The sequence below is a fragment of the Salvia hispanica genome, chromosome 4 (assembly GCF_023119035.1).
Source record: "Salvia hispanica cultivar TCC Black 2014 chromosome 4, UniMelb_Shisp_WGS_1.0, whole genome shotgun sequence".
Lineage (NCBI taxonomy): Eukaryota > Viridiplantae > Streptophyta > Magnoliopsida > Lamiales > Lamiaceae > Salvia > Salvia hispanica.
In genome coordinates, this window is record NC_062968.1 from 1,877,315 (window position 1) to 1,902,694 (window position 25,380).

At 37.1% G+C, this 25,380-nt stretch overlaps 5 protein-coding genes across 5 annotated transcripts; 2 read left to right on the forward strand and 3 right to left on the reverse strand.

Moving 5' to 3' along the window:
• Positions 1 to 8: 8 nt before the first annotated feature.
• Positions 9 to 632, reverse strand: LOC125223399 (uncharacterized protein At4g15545-like). Its single transcript, XM_048126530.1, has 2 exons — positions 308 to 632; positions 9 to 170 (listed from the first exon to the last, which is right to left on the reverse strand). Exons 1-2 carry the CDS (start codon positions 605 to 607, stop codon positions 9 to 11), a joined length of 462 nt encoding a protein of 153 aa, XP_047982487.1. The 5' UTR covers positions 608 to 632.
• A 126-nt stretch (positions 633 to 758) lies between these two features.
• On the reverse strand, positions 759 to 3,529 carry LOC125223398 (peptidyl-prolyl cis-trans isomerase FKBP4). Its single transcript, XM_048126529.1, has 3 exons — positions 3,184 to 3,529; positions 2,093 to 2,281; positions 759 to 1,641 (listed from the first exon to the last, which is right to left on the reverse strand). Exons 1-3 carry the CDS (start codon positions 3,367 to 3,369, stop codon positions 1,201 to 1,203), a joined length of 816 nt encoding a protein of 271 aa, XP_047982486.1. The 5' UTR covers positions 3,370 to 3,529; the 3' UTR covers positions 759 to 1,200.
• Positions 3,530 to 6,802: 3,273 nt separating this feature from the next.
• On the forward strand, positions 6,803 to 8,631 carry LOC125223397 (alkane hydroxylase MAH1-like). Its single transcript, XM_048126528.1, has 2 exons — positions 6,803 to 7,357; positions 7,539 to 8,631. The coding sequence occupies exons 1-2, from the start codon at positions 6,857 to 6,859 to the stop codon at positions 8,484 to 8,486; spliced, it is 1,449 nt and encodes a 482-aa protein (XP_047982485.1). The 5' UTR covers positions 6,803 to 6,856; the 3' UTR covers positions 8,487 to 8,631.
• A 198-nt stretch (positions 8,632 to 8,829) lies between these two features.
• LOC125223396 (alkane hydroxylase MAH1-like) lies at positions 8,830 to 11,182 on the reverse strand. The gene is made up of 2 exons (XM_048126527.1): positions 10,150 to 11,182; positions 8,830 to 9,432 (listed from the first exon to the last, which is right to left on the reverse strand). The coding sequence occupies exons 1-2, from the start codon at positions 11,151 to 11,153 to the stop codon at positions 8,961 to 8,963; spliced, it is 1,476 nt and encodes a 491-aa protein (XP_047982484.1). The 5' UTR covers positions 11,154 to 11,182; the 3' UTR covers positions 8,830 to 8,960.
• A 10,357-nt stretch (positions 11,183 to 21,539) lies between these two features.
• On the forward strand, positions 21,540 to 23,876 carry LOC125223873 (alkane hydroxylase MAH1-like). The gene is made up of 2 exons (XM_048127186.1): positions 21,540 to 22,680; positions 23,217 to 23,876. Exons 1-2 carry the CDS (start codon positions 21,659 to 21,661, stop codon positions 23,686 to 23,688), a joined length of 1,494 nt encoding a protein of 497 aa, XP_047983143.1. The 5' UTR covers positions 21,540 to 21,658; the 3' UTR covers positions 23,689 to 23,876.
• The last annotated feature ends 1,504 nt before the right edge of the window (positions 23,877 to 25,380 follow it).

Here is a 25,380-nt window from a genome sequence, read left to right on the forward strand (position 1 = left end):
AATAACAACTACAACTCGTGTTCTAACCCAAATGACAATGAACAGAGAGAAAGATTATCAAAATTTATGTTAATCCTATTCCAAAAGAGAAATGTTATCACCTTCGCCACATCACGACTGAGCTTCTTTGCTGTCAAAACCAACGAATCTCTCTCCTGCACCAGCTTCATCTGCAACACATACAAACCGTAAGAAAAGCCCTAAATCCCCAATTCAAATAAAGAAAACAAAAAAACAAAAATTCCTTTTCAATTATTTTATTCTGAAACAATGCGGAAAAGGAGCAGAATCAAAATCAAAAGCATACATTATCTTCGCGCGTAACCTTCAATCGGAACTCGGCGTCCTGATAGGCCCCGTCGAGTTGGGCGACCTTATCCTCCAGCTGCTGAATTACACGGTCCTTCTCGTGAAGCTTCCGGCGGAGACTCCCGGCCTCCGTCTCGAGCTTGGTGACGCGCGACGCGATCGCCATGGACGTGATCTTACGCGCCAGATCCAGCTGGTCGTAGGGGTCCGTTGGTATCACCGACAATATCTCGTCGGGAAGATCGAAATCCGGCCCCGCCGCCCTACCACCGGCACCGTCCTCTCCGCCGTTCGCCATATGCCGCCACCACCAAAAAACCCCCCAAATTATGTAGGACGGACCGAAATGAAAAACTGGGACAAATTATCCGGGGTCCCAATTATCCGGGACGGAGGGAGTATAAATTATCCCAGAAAAGTAGGAGTATCTGTGACTGCACAATCAATGCTTGTATCACCACAATTTTCCATTTCATATAGTAGTATTTCACATTTTCACTAGCAATCATGCTACAAGTACAATTCCTTCTTCACACAAGTATAATCATAAATAAAAATAAAAAGAAAAAGTATAGCACCAACTTTGTACAACAAGAAGGCTCCCCAAATCCTCTGAATATGTCCAGCATAGTCACGGGAGCACTCGCGAACTCACGGCTAAAGATGTGTACAAGGAGCAGGGACGCGTTGGATTAAAAATTTGAACTGCCCGTGTATTTGTGTAATATACAGTCTCTTCTTGACAGACAACAAGCATGTTCTGGCATGGTGAATGCTGCTCTCGGACCTTAGGAACCACGTGCTTTGTTCCACTGCCGAGCATACTAATTCAAACGTACTCAATCTCTAGAAACGAGTAACCACAGAGCTCCAAGTTGATGCACCTTAGAGCTATTTAACTGCCTTCACGCCAACTGTTTTAACACGAAATCGATACTGAGGTTGAGAATCATCATCGTCTTCGTCATCCTCATCATCATCGTCATCTTCTTCACTTGAGTCATCTTGTACCCTGTCCCACCTTGAGTAGTCTAGCTGTGAATGACCTTTTGGTTTTGGGATTGTCTGCCAACCCAATGAGGATTGATCAGATGGTGGTTGTCTGGTCAAATTCTGGCAGGGTAATATTTCCTCTGTTAGACTCACATCCTCAAAATCACTTCCGTTGCTTTCTTTCGCATCACGAGTCACGTCGTTTACACTGCTTCCAAGATCTTCAATCTTGTCATCGTCCATTTCTGCTTCATAAGGTTCATGTTTATCTTCATCCACATATTCATCATCATCTTCTTCTTCAAACTCTGCTTCATCTTCAGGTATTGGAGCAAGTGACTTCCTTAAACAAAAGACACCATCATTATTGACAAAGAACCAATATAGACAGAATGTTCCTCAAAAAAAGAAAAATGCACAATCAATATGATGAATGCAGTACAGAGCACAAAAGAACTATTCATATCTGATGTACAAAGATAACTAGTATATTATAGGTATATGTATTTTTCGTTTGATACAAAACAAGGGAGATGCATATGAATAATTCTGATGTCCGTACTAGAAATAACAAGAATGCACCAGGCTAAAGCAATCCATAAGAATTTAAAAGAGTGCCATCCCATAATGTTGGGCCAGACTTATAGTAGTACTAATTAAAATTTTACTATGTTTTAGAAGAAAAGACATTCTTATGAAAATTGAAATAATAACAGAACAGAGAAAGCTAAAAGGGGTATCAATATCAGAAACATCATCTAAAGCACAGCAAGGAAAACATAGTAAATACCAGTTGTGTCTTCAAACGGGTGTGAAGGTTTCTGTATACTTCTGATGACGGATTCAAATCAATCAGCCGGTTGACATCAAAAAGTGCCGAATGATACTCCTTTAAGGTGACCAGAGTTTGAGCACGCAACATCAGTGCTCCGGTGTGATTGTAATCGAGTTCCAGAACCGAGGTGCATTCTTCTGCAGCCTGTGATAATATGGTGTATCACCTTTAAGATTAGCATTTGTTCAAGGAAAAAACTCGACAAGTTATTTGAAAAATCCTTTAAGAGGGTGCTTGGCCAAGCTTATAAGCTCCTGAAAACAACTTATAAGTTGTTGAAAGTGTTATAAAGTACTACTTAGTATTTTACAAAATAAGCTCATCAACAACTTATAAGTTGTAAAATAAGCTTCACCAGCTTATAAATAAGCTCCCAAAAAAATAAGTTCTCCAATCCCAACTTATTTCATAATCTTACAAGTAACAATCTTTATACAAAAACAGCTCTACTATGGTTTATTATTTCCAATTCCAACATATATCCTTCTAATTTCATCAATCTTCCATTTCTATCTAACTATGATTTTCTTCCTGTAGCTCACAATTCTCTTTCTAGCATAGAAGCCTCAATCATCAGAACACTTGAACAACTTATAAACCTTCAACTTTGCATACTAGTATAAGCTCTTGAAACATCTTATAAACTCTCTAAAATAAGCTTAGCCCCTTTAGTTTCCTTGCTTACTCTGACAAATGTAAGTGATGCAGAAAAACTGAACTTATTTCCTAAATACAGTATCTAATAAGTACTCCATTTAACAATTAAATAGAAGGTCAAGTAAAATAACAGCCTTCTCATATAATACAGCATATGCAGTAAACTAACCACAAGCTGATCTCAACAATTACAAACAATTTACTTTACGTAATTTGCCTGTGCAGCAGTCATGAAAGTCCAGATACCATTATTTTTCAATAAACCACAATGGATTCAAATAAATTGCAACAAATGGAGAAAACGTCAATTATCAATGGAGAAATTGTATGAGTTCGTCAGAAGCAATCCAGAAATAACAAGGTTGAGCTGATAAGGCTAACGCGGATACCTTGTTGAAGTCGTGGAGCTTGAGATAACAAGCGGCGCGGTTGCTGTGAAGCGCAATCTTCTGCGGCGTGGTCTTGGCCATGGAAAGCGCGTCGGTGTAATACGCCAGTGCTTCGGCATACTTGCCCTCTCTGTACATCTGGTGCGCCCTCTCAATCTTATTAATCGCCGGCGATCCCGAAGCCATCGCCGACCACCGCGACTTACTGAATAACTCGCTCAATTCAAAAATCAATACGAAGAGTCTTCAATCGGAAACAGCACAGCAGCTGCAGTTTGTGAGGAAATCAAATTGTAATTGAACACCGACGGAGATATGAATTTGAGGAAGATGAAATGAATTTGTGAACAAATTGGGGAGAGAGAGATGGCGGAGGAATAGATGAGAAATAATGGAACTAATAATGGGGCCGACCCGACCCGACCCGCTGACCAGCCCAATTATTGCCTTTGGGAACTCGTTTATTTTCAGGGTCCGACCCGTTTCTAGCCCGATTAGTGTACTCCCTCTGTCCGCCATTAGGAGTCCCGATCACTTTTGCACACTTATTTTATAAAAATAATAATAAATAGTTAAAGTGGAAAAATTGCAAATTAAGAGAAAGAATAATGTTGATAAAACTCTTCTCAACATTATTCTCTGAAAATTTGAAATTGATAAATTAATCAGGTAAACTTGATTAGATAGAGGTTATCTCAACAACTAGAGTTGACCACACAAATAATTAGAACACAAAATAATAATAAATTGAGCCTCGATCTCATCACATTGTTAGTAGTAAATTCTTTGTAGCGAAAATTATAAATAAGAAATGGGAAAATCATATGGGAAGTAAAAGAAAATTGGAATACTGTTTAAAATATATAAGAATATTAATTTTCTCATTATATCTTGTAATCAAAGTGAACGCACGCTAAATTTATGTGATATTTTGTCACTAACAAAAATAATTGTTCATTTATTTTTTTCTCAATAGTCCTGCTCTGTATAGCCCTAGCCCCTAGCTATATGGTTTTATTTAGTACTAGTACTATTGTTTGTGACAAAATCTAAAGCTTATTTATTTCTCTTATGCTGCTCTATATTGCTCTTGCCCTAGCTATATGATTTTATTGCCTTTATCAGTTTTGATGATATCTTCTACGCTACGATAAATTTGTTGTTGATTGAGCTAGATTTGTGGATTCGACTTTAGACAAATTTGTGGGCTTTGAATATATCACGGGTTTTAATAGGTACTCGGGTTTTAATAGGTACTCAGACTATCCCAATCCTTCTTCAGCTAGTTGCGAACCAAGTCCACCAGAATCCTCTCGGCGCAAATAATATCAATATTATCTTTATATATAAAAGTTACTTTAGATAGCAACACATCTCTGATTAGCTAGCCATATCTTTTAATATATAGTCTCTAATTTTTAGTTATCTTCTAGTGATTAAAGTTTCAATATTAATTAAAATTGTGTACTTTTTTTTATTGAGAAATAAACTAAACGTTTTTCTCATTCTTGTTTTAGGAAAAACCCGCCACCTCTAGAACTCTAACTAGGGTTTATCTTTTTTCTTTTCAAACTTTGAATGCGTGCTCATCGATCTTAGTTTGTAGGATAGTTCGAATCCTAATAAGCTTGGTTTAATAATAATGTGATGACGGGGAATGTTGGTTTCAAGGGTTTTGTATGATATTAAAAGACATGATTAAGTGTACAACTCATTATAGACATGAAATGTTATGACCCCATATACTGATAATCAACATTAGAAATAGGATCAAATACTAACCATCTTAATGCACTACTTGCTAACTATATCAACATATTATATTAAAAATGTTAGTACAATGACATGAATATGTCAATACAAGTTCTGTTGACATTTTGTAAATGTCAAGATAAATTTGCGTTGACATTTTTAATATAATGTGTTATTAGTGGACAAGTAGCACATTAAGTAAAATGTCAACATAAATTTGTGTTGACATACTCATTTTAGTGTGTTGACATTTTTATATAATGTGTTGATTAATTAGTTATAAGTAGCATATTAAGATAGTTAGCACACTAACACAATCCGTCAATATTATGCTATAATGGCCAAGGAAACATATTGTTTAGGTATTCAAAAGCTATTAATCGCGCGGGTAGGAAATGAGACAGATCACTACTCTTCTAATTTTTATTTCCATTCAAGGATAAGGTGTATTCTGAAATTATTAATCACTGAAAATTTAGGAAAGTCTAGACGAAAAGTTGGAGAAAAGAAGCAAAATTGTGCCCACCACTTCTCCTCATTTATTATTTCCAATGCCATGTCCCTCTTAAACTGAAATTGTCACTATCATATTCCTAACAATTGCGAATGATTAGTCCGAGCTTCTAACATGGGGCAGCAGTGGTTATACATTCAGCAGTAAATAAATAAAAACAATAAGTACTCCACAAGTTAATTTGTTTTTATTTAAAAAGAAATAGTAGGAGTACATTAATTTATGGAGTGGGTATTCGATCGGTTAACCGACCCCAAAATTCCATCATAAAACTAATCGGAACCGATCCGATCTTCGATTCGATTACTTAATTAATCGACTCGGTTAGTACCGGTCGGTTATCGGTTATAACCGAACTAACCGAATTGGTTTATACATATGCATGTGTATTGCCAAAAGGGCTACATTTAGGTACATTCGGTGCAACCTTCCCAATTAAATTATAATTATGAGTAATGTATATTTTAGTATGAACTAATAAAAAGATTAGTAAATCTTATTTAGAAGCTAATGAACTATAACCGACTTGAATTAGAATTAGATGAACATAAGAATTTGACAACATACTATCCAATAATAAGTCAAAATCGATTATAACGATAACCGACTTAGAGCAAAAATGTATAACCAGTACTGAACCGATAACCATAAATGTCGGTTATCGATTAACCGATAACCGACCGGTTCCGGTTCAGTTCTCGGTTTCCGATTAATCGAAAACCGTTTACCCACCCCTAATTTATAATATTTGGTTGACCATATTCACTTTCTTAAATACTCAACTAGATATCCCTGCAACGTGCAAAGTTTTCTCACAATAGATTAATTACTAAGTGACAGTAACTTGTATCTGTCAATCCATTTAATTCTAGCCCTCTATATAATTTATTATTTACCAACATTATAACTATTAGATTTAACCACCTTTTTACTCTACTGTGTCGTTCGTTTGTTAAAATTAATTCAGTTAAAATTATTATACAATGAGATTACTGCACTTGGTACATACTCCTACTTAGTTAATTTATTAAAACTTGTGACTATTGTAAATGGATCATTTTCATCAATGAAGTATTATACAAAGAATTACAACCAGAACAATATTATACTCCCTTCGTCCTAAAAAATTAAAGACATTTGAGACCGTACGTAAATAAATGCGTAATTGGTAAAGTAAGAGAGACCTGAAGAAGAGTAGTTAAAATAGTGCTAGTGAGACCCTTTATTTTTATAGGACGAAAGGAAGTATTGCTCAACCCCACACGACACGTGTCATCTACATTTATAGTACCCACGTATCATCTACGTTTATAGTACCGTACGCAAAAATAATTATTGGCAGGGTCCGCCAGTATAAACTACTACTCCAACAATCAATCCACAAACAGAACTTTCTCCCCAAATCCAATGGCCATCATCGAAATCACATTCCTCTCCCTCTCCATAATCCTCCTCCTTTTCCTCCGCTCAACCTATCGCCGCAGAGCCACGTCGCTCCCGACCAACTGGCCGGTGTTCGGGATGCTCCCGGGCCTTCTCCCCAACACCCACCGCATCCAAGACTACATAACCGAGCTCACGGCCGAATCCGGCGGCACCTTCCAATGGGAAGGCCCCATCTTCTCCAACATGGACATGCTCATGACCAGCGACCCCGCCAACATCCACCACGTCTTCAGCCGCAACTTCTCCAACTACCCCAAGGGCCCCGAGTTCAACAAGATCTTCCAAATCCTCGGTGATGGAATCTTCAACGCGGATTTCGACGCGTGGGAGCTCCACCGCCGCATCACTCACTCATTCTTCACCCACACAACCTTCTCCAGTAAATTGGAGAAAGCTGTGTGGGATAAGGTTGAGAACGGGCTTCTGCCTGTTCTCGACCATTCAGTAGATGTCGATTTGCAGGCAAGGGCGGACCTACATGGAAAAGAGAAGGGGCTTTAGCTCCTACTAAATTATTTTTTTTAAAAACTTATTAAAGTCCCTATTGATAATCTAAGTTGTCTGAAAATATATTTTTAAATAATATTATAAAAATATACTATCTCGTATTGATGTTCATTTTTGCATCCGCCCCTGTTTACAGGATATTTTCCAGAGATTATCCTTCGATACGATTTGCAAGCTAGTTTTGGAGTACGATTCTTGTAGTTTATCGGTTGAGATGCCGAACATCCCGTGCGAGAAGGCGTTTAACGACATGATTGACGCTCTTCTCTACCGGCACCTCCTCCCGGAGGTGGTGTGGCGGCTGCAGGAATGGATGGGCGTTGGTAGAGAAAAGAAGCTTCAGGAAGCTTCTAGAGCCTTCGATGAGTTCATCTACCCTTGTGTGGAAAGATCCATGGATGAATCATATGGTTTTAGCCTTTTATCATCTTTCAAAAAGGAGTTTCAAACGGATTCAAGCAAATTCTTGAGGGATACCGCCCTGAATCTGATGCTAGCCGGAAGAGACACCACCGGCGCCACTCTCACTTGGCTTTTCTGGCTAATCGCCTGCAATCCCTCGTCGGAGGAGAAGATCCGGCGGGAGATCAACGGCGAGGAATGGAGGAGGAGGTTTGGCGTTGAAGAGTCGCGGAGGTTGGTTTACCTCCACGGAGCTCTGTGCGAGACCATGAGGCTGTACCCACCGGTCGCGCTGGAGCACAAGGCTCCAGTGCGAGCGGATGATCTCCCGTGTGGGAAGCGGATCGAGAGGAATGCGAGAGTGGTCATATCTTTTTATTCGGTGGGGAGAATGGAGAGCGTGTGGGGGAAAGACTGCCTCGAATTCAAGCCGGAGAGATGGATCTCTCCGAGCGGGAAGATCAAACACGAGCCGTCGTATAAGTTTCCGGCGTTTAATGCTGGGCCGAGGACGTGCCTGGGGAAGGAGATGGCGTTCGCGCAGATGAAGATGGTGGCGGCGGCGATCTTGCATCGCTACCGGATTAAGGTTGTGGAGGGGCATGTGGTTTCCCCTCGTGATTCGATTATACTTCAAATGAAGAATGGTTTAAGGGTGAGGTTAACCAAGATTTCAAATTGATATTGGATTGTAATACTAATACTACTATATGTTAATTAATAAAATGTGTATGGAATAATGGAAGATAATGGATGTTCGGATTTTAAAATACGTTGTTACAAACTGAAAATTTGGTTATGATAATTTTTCATCAATGTAATGTTTATTTGGTGGTTCAAGCTTGTGGGATGCTAGTACGGTCGCACATTAATTTTATTTATTGATTTTAAAAATAATAATGCAAGGATTGTTGGAATCGTGGCAGGTCAACCCAGTTCGACATGATTGAACAAGTTCTTTGATATTTCTTTAAATAGCTAGTAATATTTTCATAATTAGTAGGTGAGATACATATTGGAAAAAGTAGAAAATAAGAAAATACATATAAAAAGAAGATTAATACAATCATTGATCCAATCAAGTTGATCTCTTATAAGTGTGATAGTACTACATATTATTGCACAAATAGAAAGAGAGATTATTGCAATCATCCAATCAATTTCTCTTACACAACAACACCTTCAAACCTTCCTTAGCATGTAAAAGGATAGAATCACGAGGTGAAACCTTGTGCCCCTCCACCAATCTGACCTTGTATCCGTACAGTATCGCCGCCGCCACCATCTTCATCTGTATGAACGCCATGTCCTTCCCCACGCACGTCCTCGGCCCCGCGTTGAACGCTGGAAACTTGTATGATGGCTCGTGCTTGATCTTCCCGCTCGGACAGATCCATCTCTCCGGCTTGAATTGGAGGCAGTCTTTCCCCCACACGCTCTCCATTCTCCCCACCGAGTAGAATGACATGATGAGCTTCCCGTTGCGTGCCAGGCGATGCCCGCTCGGGAGAATATCCGGTTGTACTGAAGCTTTATGCTGCAGCGGCAACGGTGGGTACAACCTCAGCGACTCGCATAGAGCCCCGTGCAGGTATACTAGCTTGTGCGACTCCTCCGCAGTGAAAGGCCTTTGTACATATGAAAATAAAGATAAGACTAAACAATATCAATCGTAAAGTGAAATGAAATACTTGAATCACAAAGAAAAGGAAATGTCTCTATCATAGGGCATCTCAAAAGGAAATATAAATCACTTAGCAAGTGACAAAAAGAATACATATATCGATGGAAATCTCTATATATCTTAGATTGAAATCCATATTTTCAATGTACATGAAACACATTATCTATACAAGTCTAATGTGTTATTTCTTCTGTTGCCAACTAATACCCCTATCAGAATGAAATTCTATAAATTTCTATCACTTAATGATGCATAAAATTATGACCAAACAATAATTCTTATGTGGACCACCAATAATATTATTTTTCTATTATTTTCCATCTACACAAAATGCAATTCCATCATTTTAAGATGACCCACACCTTATTAAATTCTGTATCGTATGCTATTAAAACTGGTCGGAGTATCAAAATTCTCAGCTTAGTTCATGCATGTAGAGTAATACTAGTACTCTGTCCCACTAAAAATGAAATGTTTTCTTTTTTGGGCTGTCCCATTAAAAATGAAACGTTTCTTAAAATAGAAATAACTTCATCTCTAATTTTCTCTCTCTTACTTTACTCTCTCTTCTTTAACTCACAAAATAACATTACATAAAATCCTGTGCCGAAAAGCAAACGTTTCATATTTATTGGGACAGAGAGAGTATAAAATATCAAACCTCCATTTTTTATTGAGACCGAGCTCCGCTTCCAGTTCTTCTAGAATCTTCCTCTCCGACAAAGGGTCTTGCGCGACGAGCCAGAAGAGCCACGTGAGGCACGCGCTCGTCGTGTCCCTCCCCGCAAACATCAAACTCAGAGAAGAATCCTTGAGAAACCCTCCAAGACTAGCACTACCCGCAACCGATTTCCTCTCATTATACATCTTCTCAAACGCTCTCAACACATTCGCATCATCCCCACCGCCAACAACACGCGGGTAGATGAAATCATCGAACGCCGCCGCAGCCTCCGCAATGATCCTCTCGTCGCCCACGTTGAGCCACCTCTGCACCTTCCACACCCACTCCGGCAACAGGTGCCGCCGCAGCAGCGGCTCCGCCACCGCATGAAACGCCTTCTCGCAAGGAAAAAACGGCAACTCCACCCGCAAAGAGCAAGGGTCGCTCCCAAGCACGAGCTTGCATATGTTGTCAAAAGCCAACCGCTGGAAAACATCCTGCAAATCCAAACCCTCCTTTTCCCCGCAGAAATGGTCGAGGACGGGGAATAGCCCGTCCTCGACCTTCTGCCAGACGGCCCGCTCGAGAAACTCGTTGAAATCGGCGTGCTTGAGCTGGGCTATGGTGGTCCTCCGGTGAATCTCCCATAGCTCGAAGTCGGCGCTGAAGATTCCATCGCCGAGGATGTCGAAGATCTTTCGAAACTCGGGGCCTTTCGGGTAATTGGCGAAGTTGCGGCTGAGGACGTGGTGGATGTTGGCGGGGTCGGAGGTGAAGAGCATGTCGAGGTTGAAGAGGCGCGACCCCACGATTCGGTAGGTGCAGCCGCAGGCGGCGAGGACCTCCGTCACGTAGTCGTGCAAGCGGTGGAGGTTGAGGAGGATCGCCGGGAGCATGCCGAGCACCGGCCACAGCGTCGGCTCCGGTGGTTTCTTGCCTCTTCTATGAGCCAAGTACCATGCAAGGATGAGAGGAGGTATCATTAAGAGTAATATAGACATTTTGGGAGAGAGTTGTGTTTATGTGATTTTTGGTTTTTAGCTTGCTTCTATATATAATGGTTTTTGGTTTGGGGTAATCGTATAATATGTATAGATAGGGAAGATCACAAGAATTAATTGCCTGTGCCGATGTTTATCACTAGAATTAATTAGTTATGGGCTTATGGCAGAGTTTAGGTACAATTAATGACATGTGCCATCAACGATACTCGGTAGTAATGATTTTAGGGTAAATATAATGGCATTTTTATAAAATTAAATGATTCGGCAGTAGTGAATAGATTACTATTCAAATGACCTAAACCGAATAGACTGTAATTTAAAATGTTGTCTCGAAGTTAACCCAACCTCTTAGAGTAGACTAGAAATGAGTTAGCCTGTATAATTCTCATCAAAATTTTCTAACTTATAAAGGTGAGTAGAATATTTTTAAAGTCGAATTGTCTTAATGGATTAGCCCCAAATCTGAAAATTATGAGTTATAGTTGATAATTTAAATCATAAAAATTATATCTCGAATGGCCCGCAAGTAAATAGTCCAACAATTTGAGTGGATTGATCCAAACTCGAGCTAGCGAGTTTGTCCAAACTAAATTCCCGATGGTAAGTGAAAATGGTTTAAGAAAAGGAACATGAAACTACAACTAATTTAAGACCATAAAAATTAAGAGATCTAATGGCTTATAATTTGCTATATGTTTTCGTTTTTTATATTTTAATATTAAAAATATAAGATTAACAGCACATTTAAGGTTTTGAATCACAATGTCAATATAGTGTATTAAAGATATCAACACAATGCATTGATCAACGCAATTTAATATTGACATTGTACACATTATGTTGACATTAAGCTATATGTCGAAATTTTATGAAAATTTATAATTTTTTTAAAAATTTTGACATCGAAACATATGCATGTAAGATCTTGTTGAAATTTTTATAAAATTATCTTTAATTTGATATATGTTGTGTGGAAAAATAGTTTAAATTGAAATAGTTATAATCATTTAAAGTTTTGAGATATTTTTTGAAAGTTAGTTATAAACTATTTTTTGTCATTTAACATTAATATCTCTAATTGACATTGTATTGATATTTGTGATTGTATGATCACCTGTAGTTAGTAATTTTAGAGTAAGTTAGCGATATAATACACTCCAATTAATTATATTCTTACAAATAATTGAAATAACTTAGTTCTCCATACATCATTAGAAATCTTCCTTTTTTGGGAACATGTTTAACTCCCTTCGTCCCTTCGTAGTAGAAGCCTTTGTAGTAGATGCGTTTCTTTTCATAGAGACGAGGGAGTAATATATACTATGCCACACTGCCACACCGAATAGCACAACAATTGGAGTGGGTGATCCAAAAATTAATGCCACGTCAAGCTTCAAGATCAACAAAATAAAAATCTCTAACACCCCTAATAATTACTAGCTACTATTACTAATTAAATAAAATTTATATACATCTGCGACACAGTAACGAGTTACGTGAATGCATTCAACGTATGACAGTTGGGTTTATTGTCGACCCAATTTGGGCTTTTATTAAGGGAATGCTAGTTTCCGCCTATTTTAGTGTAATTATCGATTACTCATTCAATGTTGTAATAGCTCTTTTTGTTGCCTCATCATAATATGTGACAGACACACTCTCTTCGACAACTCTAACGAACGTATAAAGTATGATTGAACTAGTAGATAAAGAATTGTCTTTTAAGTTTAATGAGGTCTTTATATAGGCCAATGGAAATCTTAAAACTTATGCAAAATAAAACTTAAAGGAAAAAAAAGCAAAAAATGAAAACCTAATTTGGTACATGGAAAAACAATTACTCCTAATATTTTTCCATCAACTAATTCTAATAACTAGAAAATAAATAAAACCTAAAATATATAGTAATTTACTTAGCCTCCAAGTCTCGTATTCTATAACCGTATCACCCACGCATATATAGACAAGACAATTAAAGACTAGACGAAATGTTAGTGACAAGAAGTTAATTATGCCCACCACTTTGCCTCATTTCTTATCACTTACTAATATTTTTTTTCCAATGACATGTCCTTTTGGAACCTCACTATCATCCATCCTAACAAGATTGCGACTAATCACCCTGAGCTTATATATTTAAATTTATATTTGTTTGACAATTTACTTTCTTAAAAATATCCAACTATATATCTCTGCAAAGTATGCTTCCCAACAGATTCATTACTAGTAATTAGCTATCTGTACTTGACATTAACTATATATACTTAAAATGACAGTAACTGAGTAGCTCTTATTTCAATTAGATTAACCTGGTCATAACCCGTGCCTCGGAGAGTCGACTTGCAATGTGGTTTGGACCGTTCAATTTCACACTTGTCCAGATAGTTCATGATCTAATACTCCATCCGTCCCAAGAAAGACGACTCATTCGTTGGACGACATGAGATTTTAGGCTGTGTTCTTTTATTTATTAAGTGGATTGAGAATAAATTAAACGAGATAATCAAATAGCCATAATATATTTTTAGTTTTAGGAATGAGTTGAGGCAAAAAAAAAAAAAAAATAGATAATATTCGTTGGGACATAGGGAGTACTAATCTAAGACTCTAAGTCACTCCCTACTCTCCACTCACATACATCGAAAACACACCATTCACAAGTCAATTACATAAAAAAACAAAATACAAACGCGCATGAAACAATCCTTACAAGTAAGATGCACAAAATATGGTAAATTACCCCAAGAACCAAGCTCAAATCAGATTTTCAAAACATAATTTTAATCACTTGAAAATGTGGCTCAAATGCCAATTTTTTCAAGAAGATCACCCAATTGCCAATTTTCCCACTCAAAATTGAAGGACATTTCCATCGATAATAATCGAAAATGCCTCGATTAAAATACAATTAAGAAGATATCACTCAATCAATAACTTAAAAGGTCTTTGCCTTGGATGTAATGTGGTTTGGACCATTTGGTGAGATCCGGGCTCCTAAGCTCGTCAAGGTCACTCCAATTGTGTTTATTACAAAAGGGCGTGCAACTTAGAAGCTCCAAACAACAAAGCTAGCCAATCAACCTAAATCTGAGAACATAAAACATCTTTTTATGCAAATTTATCGGCTAACGAAACAAACAGTGACCTTAATTGGATGTGTATAGGACGAAGTCGTTTCATCTTTGAAGACAAAATGCCTGATCTGAAAGCAGAGGCGGGTCTAGTAGGGGAAGACAAGGGGCAATTTTTGTCCCTCCCAAATATATTTCATGTGGTATTTTGTTATACAATAATTTTTAAAAAATTTTGAATTCCTTTTTAAATGCCCCCATCTCAAATTTTTAAAATTTCTTCTTACATACTCCATTGAATTGAAATCCTTGCTCCGTCCCTGTCCGAAAGCATTGTTTTTACTATGATTTTCTAGTTATGATTAGTTGTAATTACTTATAATTTTTCTCAGTTCATTTTTGCATACTTCTTATCTTTCTATTTTCATTTGTGTTGTATTTTTTTTGAAAAAAATTAATTTCTATAACCATTACCTACAATTTAATACTCTTTCTGCCTAGACCTAAGTGAGAAGTTTTCATTTTTGCATACGATTTTAGGTAGTACTTTATCTGTCTCATCATAAGCGAGTTACTTTCCTTTTTAGGATGTCCCACCATAAGTAAGTCATTCCCTTTTCGCAAAAATTAATACACTTCCTTTCTCTTAGAGTGTCCTCAATATATAGGTGGCATAGCCACACAACAGCAAAAAAAAAACTTGTCCGCATAGTCATCACAGTCATGGCTCAGCCACAAAAACTTGTCCAGCCACGCCATAGCAACAAATCGCATTATTTTATCAATTGTTGGTATTTCATTTGGACTAGAACAAAATTAATTGGATAAAAATAAATAGAGTGGAATGGAATGAAAAAAATTATTTGGGAATAAATACTTTATAGATAAAAATTTCAAAAATACCGCCGCGGCGGTTGCGCGGCTCGCAGTAGACCGCCGCGACACCGACAGCCCGCCACTCGACTATTCCACCTCCACCGTGGCTCCTCTCCGACTTACAATAGGGCGCCGCGGCGCACCTATTGTGGTTACTTTTATTTTATTCTTTCACCTACTTTATTCCCTTTTCAGTTCTCTACTTTTTTTCACTCTCATATTTTACCTTCTCTTCACTTAATTCTTTAGAACTCATTCCGTCCCTAAAAAGTATTAACATTTGGTTTGCCATGAGTTTGAATGTATAATTGGTAAAGTAAATGAGAGATAGAAAGAACAAAGTTTTTAAAGTATTGTCACGTGGAGACAAGTTTTGGATTCAAACGTACACCAAAAAAAGAAAAGAAAAGGTCTGTGAGACAAGGGTTGGATTCGAAAACTTGCTCATATAAATCATCCAATAATTAATTGATTAAATGCTCAAATATATGTAGCATAATCTGCCCACTCATGGTTACCGTGACCACTTTTAGGATCTAAATAAAGTAATTCTACTCTGTCACGAATCATGTGAACTTAATAAAACTAATTTAATTGAATTTAATCACTAATCAGGCTGATACCTACACTCACATATTAGGTGATTTACATTTCTAATTTAGCTTCATAAGTATACTGCATATCTATTTTGAGTTTTCATTTATGAATTTTAATCGAATTCAATACGCAGTTTTTGGTGATTATTAAGTTTAGTGATGATATGACATCTGTAACACGAATCGGGTCACGTTGAGTTCATTGTTGAAAATTGAACATTTTTTCAAAACCAATCCTCTAGGCCAAAGCCCATCAACAACTTAAATGATCAATATAGAATATGCCCAAATAACTTTTACGATTACACACCTAATAATTTTAGCATAATTTAAATTATATTTATAGAATTTTATATTAATTTATATTTTTCTAAAATTTTCCATATATATATATATATTTTAAATATTTATGATAAAAATAGACATATTAATTTAATAAATAATATAATATTTTATATAATTCTAAAATTATCTAATAAATATATATAACTATAATTAAAACAATAAAATTTCATGCTTAATCCTATTTAATTATTTTTTATTTTATAATATTAATAAAGAATTTAGAAATATATAGGAGTATTATTTTTTTAAAAATATACTCTCTCCGTCCACCGAACATAATCCCATTGGTGAAAATATAGATTTTAATGCGAAGTTGAGGAAGTAGGAGATGGAAAAAGAAAATGTGGGTAAGTAGTGTGGGTTAAAATTGGAATATACTCCCTCCGTCCCATTAGTTGGAAAATTCATAAAGTTTAGATTTATCCCTCGACAAAAATAATGTTGCTCATATGTATACTTTTGTCACTAAATAATTAGGAACAAGTCCAAATTTTTGGGTTTTTTTAGCTGGATTTCAAATTTGCAAGATAAACTAAAATTTGACTAAATTGCGTAGTATATGTCTCCTTCTCTGCTTACAACTTGATAAAGTATTTCACATCCAATCAGTTACTTTGAAATTTTAAGGTGTTGTATTTCAAATAAATTCAATAGAATTTTTTTATCAAGTGAACATGACTCGGGTCGGGACTGAGTATTTATTAAGGAAACCAAAAAGTTGTCTAGATAACCATAAATGGGCAGGTTATGATTTATATGAACAAGATTTTGAACGCGTTGTTGACAACCTTTTCTTACCGTGTCTCATTTAAGTCCTTTCTCCCATCCTGAAATTATATAGTAGTTGTGTTGCATCGCTCCCGTAAATAGATACATATCATGTTGAGCTGGGTAAATAATTAATGTTATTATCTATTTGATATTTATGATTATCTATGTTTATTTTCTAATCATTAATATAAAAAAAGTTTGACAGACAAAAATCGTGAAGGAGATTGGTGGAGGAGTTCAACGGATTTAATTTCGAATTTTAAAAGATGCAAATCTAGCAATTGAACCAAATTGATAACAAATTCGCTGATGAACGTGCCCTATTTTGCCATCGTTCGTATCAAAATGCTGGGCTAGCATTGTGGCAGGAATTAGCGCATAGGTATTGGATTTAGGAGCGTTGTTTTATTCAAGCATCAATGTAGATATTATGGAGTACTACGTTTATGTTCATCTTAACGCTGAAAATGACATTTTTCATGGAAAATAATTGATTCCAATAATTTGTATATAATGAGGTCTATTACTACAATGAACTAATTAAGTTCAATTCAATTTTTATAATGAAATGAAAACAACGTAGTATATAATGAACGGTGTATAGTAAGTAAGTTCATTGCAAGTTAATATTAAAATTTTCAGATAAATACACCCTTTAATATTTTCGAATTAATTATATAATGACTTGCAATTTGGCAGAGTCTCTATCATTCATAGTTTCAGCTAATATAAAAATGCAGTTAAAACTAAAGTGAAAGTAAGGGAAAATTCAAGAAATAAACATAAAATATCTGATCTCATTCATACTTTTTGCCCATGATTAGAGAAAACTTATTAAAAATATATGATATAATTTTAAAAATATTCGATGTCATTCTCATACCTTTTATTTGCCTGTTATAGAAACCCTATTTCTTGTATCGAAATAAAATGCTTATAAAACTAATTAATGAAAATATGAGCTGTATTATATTGTGTCTAAGTAGGAAGTAATTTTCATACCATTAATTCTTATTTATAATGTATCCATTTATGTGAGGGACCAGGAAGTTGGAGGAGTAAATGCTTTTAATTTCATACGCCTCAACTCGCAACTAATTGAGGGCTACGTTTCATAATAATCACTAATCAGTTAGTACAACAACGTTTTGCATAATAAATAATCATACATGAATTAAAAATGAAATATTATTTCAATACAAATTATTTACATGTACGGATCTTTGAAAATTTATTTGGATGTTTAATTTCTTTCCTCATTACATGTGTGTTCATATTCTAAACGAATCTTCTTTGTAACAGAGACATTTTTTTGTCTGTGTGTTCTTAAGAATTTGATGATATTTTTGATATGTATCGAATAAATGCAGTGGACATGGTTATTTGCAATAATCTACAAATCATAAATTTTAGCAATAGACTACGAACCACATTTTGTAGTTACAACTTACAAACTTACAATTCAACCGATGGTTTAGTTTATACTAGTACTCCATCCATTCCAGAACATGAGTCATATTTAGTTATGACACGGGTTTTAAGAAATATAAAGAAAAGTAAGACGAATAAGTTGGTGGAATATGAGTCTCACTTATATATATAAGTTTTATACTCCCTCCGTCCCATAAAAGTTGAGACAAAACTTTTGGGCAAAGTGGTTAAGAAATTATTAAATAAATATTTCATTCATGAAAAAAGTAGGAAATATAAGAGAGAATAAAGTAAATGATGAAATAAAAAAAGAGTGATTAGATGTTTTATCTTTTGTTAAAAAAGGAAATGACTCAATTTTATTGGGACGGACTAAAAAGGAATACGACACAACTTTTTTGGGACGGAGGGAGTACTAATAAAATGTGAGTGGAACAAGTTGGTGGAGGTCTATTTACCATTTATGGTAAAAGTGAAATAAGACTTTTATCATGAGACAGACCGAAATGACAAAACATGACTTTTATTGTGGGACGGAGGGAGTACATATTTTCGCTAATTGTGCAGTTTGGTATAACCTATTCTTCACCACTATTTTTAATTTTTTAGATATTAAATGGAGTACTTAAACATTATTCAGCTTCAATTAAAAATCGTTATATAGGTAAATAATTCAATGTATAAATGAAAAAAAATTGGATTTGAAAACTCTTCACGTCACTCATAATAAGAATATGATATTTTCATTTCTAAAATGTACTAACATCAAGTAGGTTTTCATATCTAATAGTTCGGTTTCCGAAACAATTAATGGGTACTATGGAACTAAAAAGAAAACAAACACTAATTAATTAATTAGATCCCACAGCAACAGCGACAAGATATAAGGCAAACACACACGGAAAAAAGTGGAGTAATAAATTAAATTGATGGATGTTTTAATATTTTAACTAGAAATTCTGAAATAAGTGATATCAAATTACTGATATATAGTAGTACGAGATATAATCACTACAAAAATATCACGAAAAGTAATATTCGCGCCAGACATATATATAATTAATTTATGCTGTTACTTAAAAAATCCGCACTGAACTTATGAATTACGCGCTATTGTCAAAAAAAGAAATAAAATTAATTGTGGTAATTAAGATTGAAAGCAAGAGAATATGTCGTGTTTTGACCTATAATTAGGCCAGAGATTAGATAAAAAATTGTCCAACTAATTAATATGAATGACAATTTTTCCTTCTTTGAGTTGGAGAAGAAATGGAGGCTTTTATGCTAGCTAGTATGATTAAGGAAGATAAATAGAATACCGGCCATCTATGGCAATTAATATTTGTGACGTTATTGTTCTCTTTTTATTGGTGAAAAATATGAACTTTATACAGTATTCCAACTTAAGTGGTAACAATTTAACAATTCGGTTTAATTGCAGTACTACAACTTAAATGGTAACAATTTTATATGTCACAAATTTTTTAGATGTTTATGTCTAGAATATAGTACTTTTGTAGTAATACATTATATCTTTATGTTTGTAACATATGTAATAACTAATCAACTACAACATGCCACAACTATTCAAAAGTTCTTCAGAAAATTATAAAAATGAATGTATTTTGTTAGAGTACTATTGATTTTTTTTTTTTTCATTTTCACTTCATTTTTTAGTTCAAGTATCAAATACGCATATATCTTTACCTATGAGAATATCATTGATAAAGTCGATGTACTTGACATTTGAAAACTAAATCTATTTATTAGAGCATCTCCAATGGTAATAGGCTAGCCATTTTCTCTCTCTGCCACGTCATCAGCATTAAAAATCCACCTACCACGTCATCATTTTACTCAAATAGGCTAGCCATAGGTTAGCCGCAATAAAAATAATTCAAAAACAACTACATTTACGGAATAAAATTTATGATTAAATTACGGAATTAAATTTACGAGACATATACGGGAAAATTCATTCATTCCATTAAAAAAAAAGGTACATACAAAAAAAAAAATACATGATTTTTATAAAAAAAAAACGGGCTTCCACACACGAGCCCGGTGGTTGCCCTTCCCCTTGGTCTTCTTCTTCTTCTGGCCATGGCCCAAATTCCTGAACGGGAGTGTCCGGATCCCCGAGATCAATCCCCATATCATGCAATGACAAAGGCCATCTCTCCCCTGCGCTCCCGCCATCATTCCCATCAACCGCTGCTAAGGACGTAAACCCTGGGCCCATTCGCCCCATCCATCCCACGCACCGGGAGTCTGGCATCCGCTTCGTCAGCCGACTGGACTGTTGAAAGCGTGGTCCATCACTGGGATGTTGCTCTTGTACAGAATTAGAGAGAGAAAACTCGCTAAAACAAGCGGTGCAAATGAAAATAAAATCGTGTATATATAGGTTTTCAAAAAAAATTTAAAAAAATGTACCAATTGTGTGTTGGCTGATCGGGCACGCCACAATGGCGCCATCGGCCAGCCCATCGCCGTGATTTCTTCGCTGATTCGCGGCTGGCCTGTTCCAATGGTTCTGCTAGTCAATCGGCTAGCGATTTGAATCGGGTTACCGGTGGGCTAGCCGCTATCGGAGATGCTCTTGAGTCCTATTCCGGCTAGATAGTGAGAGACTATCACCCGCTAGTGTAAAAATGATGGGTTTCTGAATTATGCTAAATATATACTCCTTTTGTTTGTCGATAGCAGTCTTATTATGCCATTTTAATATGACTTTCAACAAAAATATCACTTTATATTTATTATAAATACTAAATAGACCTTACAATCTATTAAATTAGTTCTGTCATTTTGTATTATATAATTAATATATACAATTAACACTCACAAATTTTCAACCCGTGTCAAAAAAATGTAAGACTCCTACCAAATGACAAAGGACTAATTACTTGAAAAAAACATAGCATTAATTTTCAAGTTGTTTCCTAATCCCTTTGTTCAACCTTTTTAATTACCTTTAAATAAATAAGGCGATTCCCTCCCCCTAGGCTCTCACACCTCGACCCGACAGAATATGAGAGAAATTACGGTATGTTCCTTAAGAAAATAGTCATGTATCCGACGCATACAAAGAGCCATCATAATAGATGAAACTTCAACACCGACACTGCCAAGATTTGAATCTGGACTTTAAACTCAATCACCTCTTATCATTTTTACCCTAAAATCGTTCTCTATGGGTGCACAACTACTCAAGTCAGCATAGTACCTAAACTTTGGCATAACTAGTAATTCTTGTCACATTTATTATATAGTTCAACCATAACCCCATCACCACAATCATGATTACCACATCCCCGAGACTCGAACCTAAAAGGCAAACACCATTATATATAGAAATAAACAGTAGAGACACCATCACAAACACACAAATCATTCATTTCTCTCCAAAATGCCAATATTAGAATCCCAATACAACTTTCTCTTAATCATACCTCCACTCTTCCTAGCATGGTACTTGTCTCACCGAAGAGGCAAGCAACCACCGGAGCCGACGCTGTGGCCGCTGCTCGGCATGCTCCCGGCGGCCCTCCTCAATCTCCGTCGCGCACACGACTACGCCACGGAGGTCCTCATCGCCTGCGGCGGCACCTACCGCTTCATCGGGCCGCGCCTCTTCAACATCGACATGCTCTTCACCTCCGACCCCGCCAACATCCACCACGTCTTCAGCCGCAACTTCTCCAATTACCCGAAAGGCCCTGAGTTTCGTAAAATCTTCGACATCCTCGGCGATGGAATCTTTGGCGCCGACTTCGAGCTATGGGAGATTCACCGCAAGACCACCATGGCACAGCTCAAGCGCGCCGATTTCAACGAATTTCTCGAGCGGACCGTCTGGCAGAAGGTCGAGGATGGGCTATTCCCCGTCCTTGACCATTTCTGCGGGAGAGAAGAGGGTTTGGATTTGCAGGATGTTTTCCAGCGGTTGGCTTTTGATAACATATGCAAATTCGTGCTTGGGAGCGACCCTTGCTCTCTGCGGCTGGATTTGAGGCTTTTTCCTTGCGAGAAGGCGTTTAGTAAAGTGGCGGAGCCGCTGCTGCGGCGGCATATACTGCCGGAGTGGATGTGGAAGGTGCAGAGGTGGCTCAACGTCGGCGACGAGAGGATCATCGCGGAGGCTGCTGCGGCGTTTGATGATTTTATCTACCCGCGTGTTGTTGGCGGTGGGGATGATGCGGTTGTGTTGAGAGCGTTTGAGAAGATGTATAGTGAGAGTAAATCGAATGCGGCTAGTGCTAGTCTTGGAGAGTTTCTCAAGGATACTTCTCTGAATTTGTTGTTTGCGGGGAGGGACACGACGAGCGCGTGCCTCACGTGGCTCTTCTGGCTCGTCGCTCAAGACCCTGTGTCAGAGAGGAAGATTCTAGAAGAATTGGAAGCCGAGCTCGGTCTCAAGAAAAAATGGAGGTCTGATCATTAAATATCTCATTTTACTTTTACTATATTCAGCAAATTTCAATTCCACAAACTACCTCTGGTCTCTCATACTCCCCCCTTTCACATAAAAATTGTCTTCTTTTCAATTTTTGGATGTCCCACAAAAATAGTCATCTTCCATTTTTGGCAAGTTTTTCTTTCTTATGAGACGGGTCTCATTCTCTATTCAGAATACATCAATCACCTTTTCTTTCTATCTCTGTATTATTCTACCAATTTTGCAATTAAACCCATGTTACCCCCAAAGTCCCTATTTTTATAGGACGGAGGAAGTAATATATACTTATATGCATGTTCACCAATAAATGTCGCATTTCAATTTTACTAATTTTAGTAAGTGGACTCAATAATCCCCCTACTCATTATACTTATAATTATTATAAAACTAGAGAAGTACATGAAGTAAGATCCACATTACACACTCACTAAGTCAAAAAATTTCTTAAACTTTAATTTTGATACATAGTGATATTGTACAATCATTTATCTATTTTTGTGTTGTAAAGATCCTTCACCGCGGAAGAGTCGCACAATCTAGTGTACCTACACGGGGCTCTATGCGAGTCACTGAGGCTATTCCCTCCGGTTGCACTGGAGCATAAAGCTCCAATGCAACCAGACATCCTCCCGAGCGGGCACCACCTGGCCCGTAACGGGAAGCTGATCATATCATTCTACTCAGTGGGAAGAATGGAGAGCGTCTGGGGGAAAGACTGCCTCGAATTCAGGCCGGAGAGATGGATCTGTCCGAGCGGGAAGATCAAACACGAACCATCGTACAAGTTTCCGGCCTTCAATGCGGGGCCAAGGACGTGCGTGGGGAAGGACATGGCGTTCATACAGATGAAGATGGTGGCGGCGGCGATACTGTACGGATACAAGATTAGATTGGTGGAGGGGCACAAGGTTTCACCTCGTGATTCGATCATTCTACATGCTAAGGAAGGATTGAAGGTGTTGTTGTGTAAGAGAAATTGATTGGACGGATGCAATGATTGGAAGATGATGATGCCATCTGTTTGTCTCTCTGTTTTAGCGATATCACTCAGTAGAATTGAACAAATGTTAATAATGTCGTGTTTTTCTTTTTTTATTTGCACTTGCAGACAACTTCTGCAATATATGTATTTATCTTTTTCTTTCAACAATGTAAAATGATCTGTTTAAGAAATAAGTATATATCAGAAGTGTATATATAGTTTTATAAAGTTTTATTCGCTCTGTCGGATAAAAGTGGCCGATTCTGACGGTCAAAGCGGTCTGACATGCTAATGATTTTTAGGGACAAACCGGACCGGATCAGTTGCCAGGGACTGAGCCAAGGAGGCTGCTGGGGTTGAGAAGGAGGCTGAAATGTGCGAAGTTGTTGATGTTGAGCACTGTGTTGAGAGGTAGGATGGGGCGTAAAGGACTTCTCGAAACGGTGCCAACACCTATCAGAAGAGTGACCATGCTTTTGACATAATTGGCAAATGAGCCTTCCGCTACCTCTACACCGTCCAGTCTTGAGTCTTTGCAGTGACAGTGACAATAACTGAGTCATAATCATGACCAAGACCTCCAAGAATGTAAAGGATGTGATCCTCTTTAGAAATACGACATCTGGCGGCACCAAGAAGATCGCATAACTCCTTCATTATGCCCAAAAAGTCTCTCATAGAAATATTGTCCTTTTTGATGGTTTGCAGTTGAAATTTGTACTGCATGATTTTAGCTCTCGACTAATTTGCGAAGCTAGTCTCCAAGGACTTCCAGATTTGACAACTAGTAGTAAGTCCAACCATGAGAATATAATATTCTCAGGGAGTGATTGGATCCATGGAGCAAGCAATTGATCTTGCCTACGCCAAGCAAAATAGGCTGGATTTGGCTTTTGGATGCCTTCTGCATCTGTTATCTTATTGAGAGGTATCTCTTGATCCTCCGGTAGGTATGACTCAAGTTCATATCCTCGAATTGTTGACATGATTTGTTGTTTCCAGACAAGATAGTTGGATTCAGTGAGTTTAATGGCAATGGGGTGACTTTGTGATAGGAGTATGGTGATTACTTCCACTCCCCTCTTTGGAGGCAGAGCTGCTCGAATCAGACATCAAAAGAAAAATAACCTAGGCTCTGATACTATAAGACGATAGCAATAAAATGCATAATAAAGAAAGTAACTACAATAGTTCAAAGAGGAATGTGTAAAAGTATTATTTTTCATAAACGATGAGTCTGCAGAATTATATATACAGTTCGACATAGGTGTTAAATTCTCTAAAATTTCATCCCACATCGACTTGGTGATGATTATATCTCATCTATATAAGGATGGATAACCCTCCCCCTTATAAGGCCTTTTAAGGGGTGAGTGACCCATTTCTAATAATAGGTTAACCCCAGTTGGCGGTCCGACCGTTCGAACTTCGAACTGTATGCTTTTGGCTCTATGCTAAGACTTTGAGAGAGGAGTTCCTTTTCACTATTGATAAGGCTTGTTTCATGCATTGGTTTAGGGTTAAAATTCTGTGCATTTGGGGCGCTAATGTGCGTTTATGAGTTCAGGTGCGTAGTAAATCTGCCGGACCTAGGAGTTGCTGTTACCCGACTTGGCAGATGCAAAAGAGATGGAATTGAAGTAAAAATCAGATGTCGTCGTCCACACCTGGGAGAATTAAAAGTTGGCGA

Bases quoted from the DNA above. Each gene is read 5' to 3' on its own strand.
- LOC125223396 (XM_048126527.1), bottom strand. From the start codon at position 11,153: ATGTCTATATTACTCTTAATGATACCTCCTCTCATCCTTGCATGGTAC. The intron at 9,433-10,149 runs GTTTGATATTTT...ATATGTACAAAG, and splicing joins GGTCTCAATAAAAAATGGAG to GCCTTTCACTGCGGAGGAGT.
- LOC125223398 (XM_048126529.1), bottom strand. From the start codon at position 3,369: ATGGCTTCGGGATCGCCGGCGATTAATAAGATTGAGAGGGCGCACCAG. The intron at 2,282-3,183 runs GTATCCGCGTTA...ATATTATCACAG, and splicing joins AGCTCCACGACTTCAACAAG to GCTGCAGAAGAATGCACCTC. The intron at 1,642-2,092 runs GTATTTACTATG...TGTTTAAGGAAG, and splicing joins CCCGTTTGAAGACACAACTG to TCACTTGCTCCAATACCTGA.
- LOC125223873 (XM_048127186.1), top strand. From the start codon at position 21,659: ATGCCAATATTAGAATCCCAATACAACTTTCTCTTAATCATACCTCCA. The intron at 22,681-23,216 runs GTCTGATCATTA...TGTGTTGTAAAG, and splicing joins GGTCTCAAGAAAAAATGGAG to ATCCTTCACCGCGGAAGAGT.
- LOC125223397 (XM_048126528.1), top strand. From the start codon at position 6,857: ATGGCCATCATCGAAATCACATTCCTCTCCCTCTCCATAATCCTCCTC. The intron at 7,358-7,538 runs GCAAGGGCGGAC...CCCTGTTTACAG, and splicing joins CAGTAGATGTCGATTTGCAG to GATATTTTCCAGAGATTATC.
- LOC125223399 (XM_048126530.1), bottom strand. From the start codon at position 607: ATGGCGAACGGCGGAGAGGACGGTGCCGGTGGTAGGGCGGCGGGGCCG. The intron at 171-307 runs GTATGCTTTTGA...TATGTGTTGCAG, and splicing joins AGGTTACGCGCGAAGATAAT to ATGAAGCTGGTGCAGGAGAG.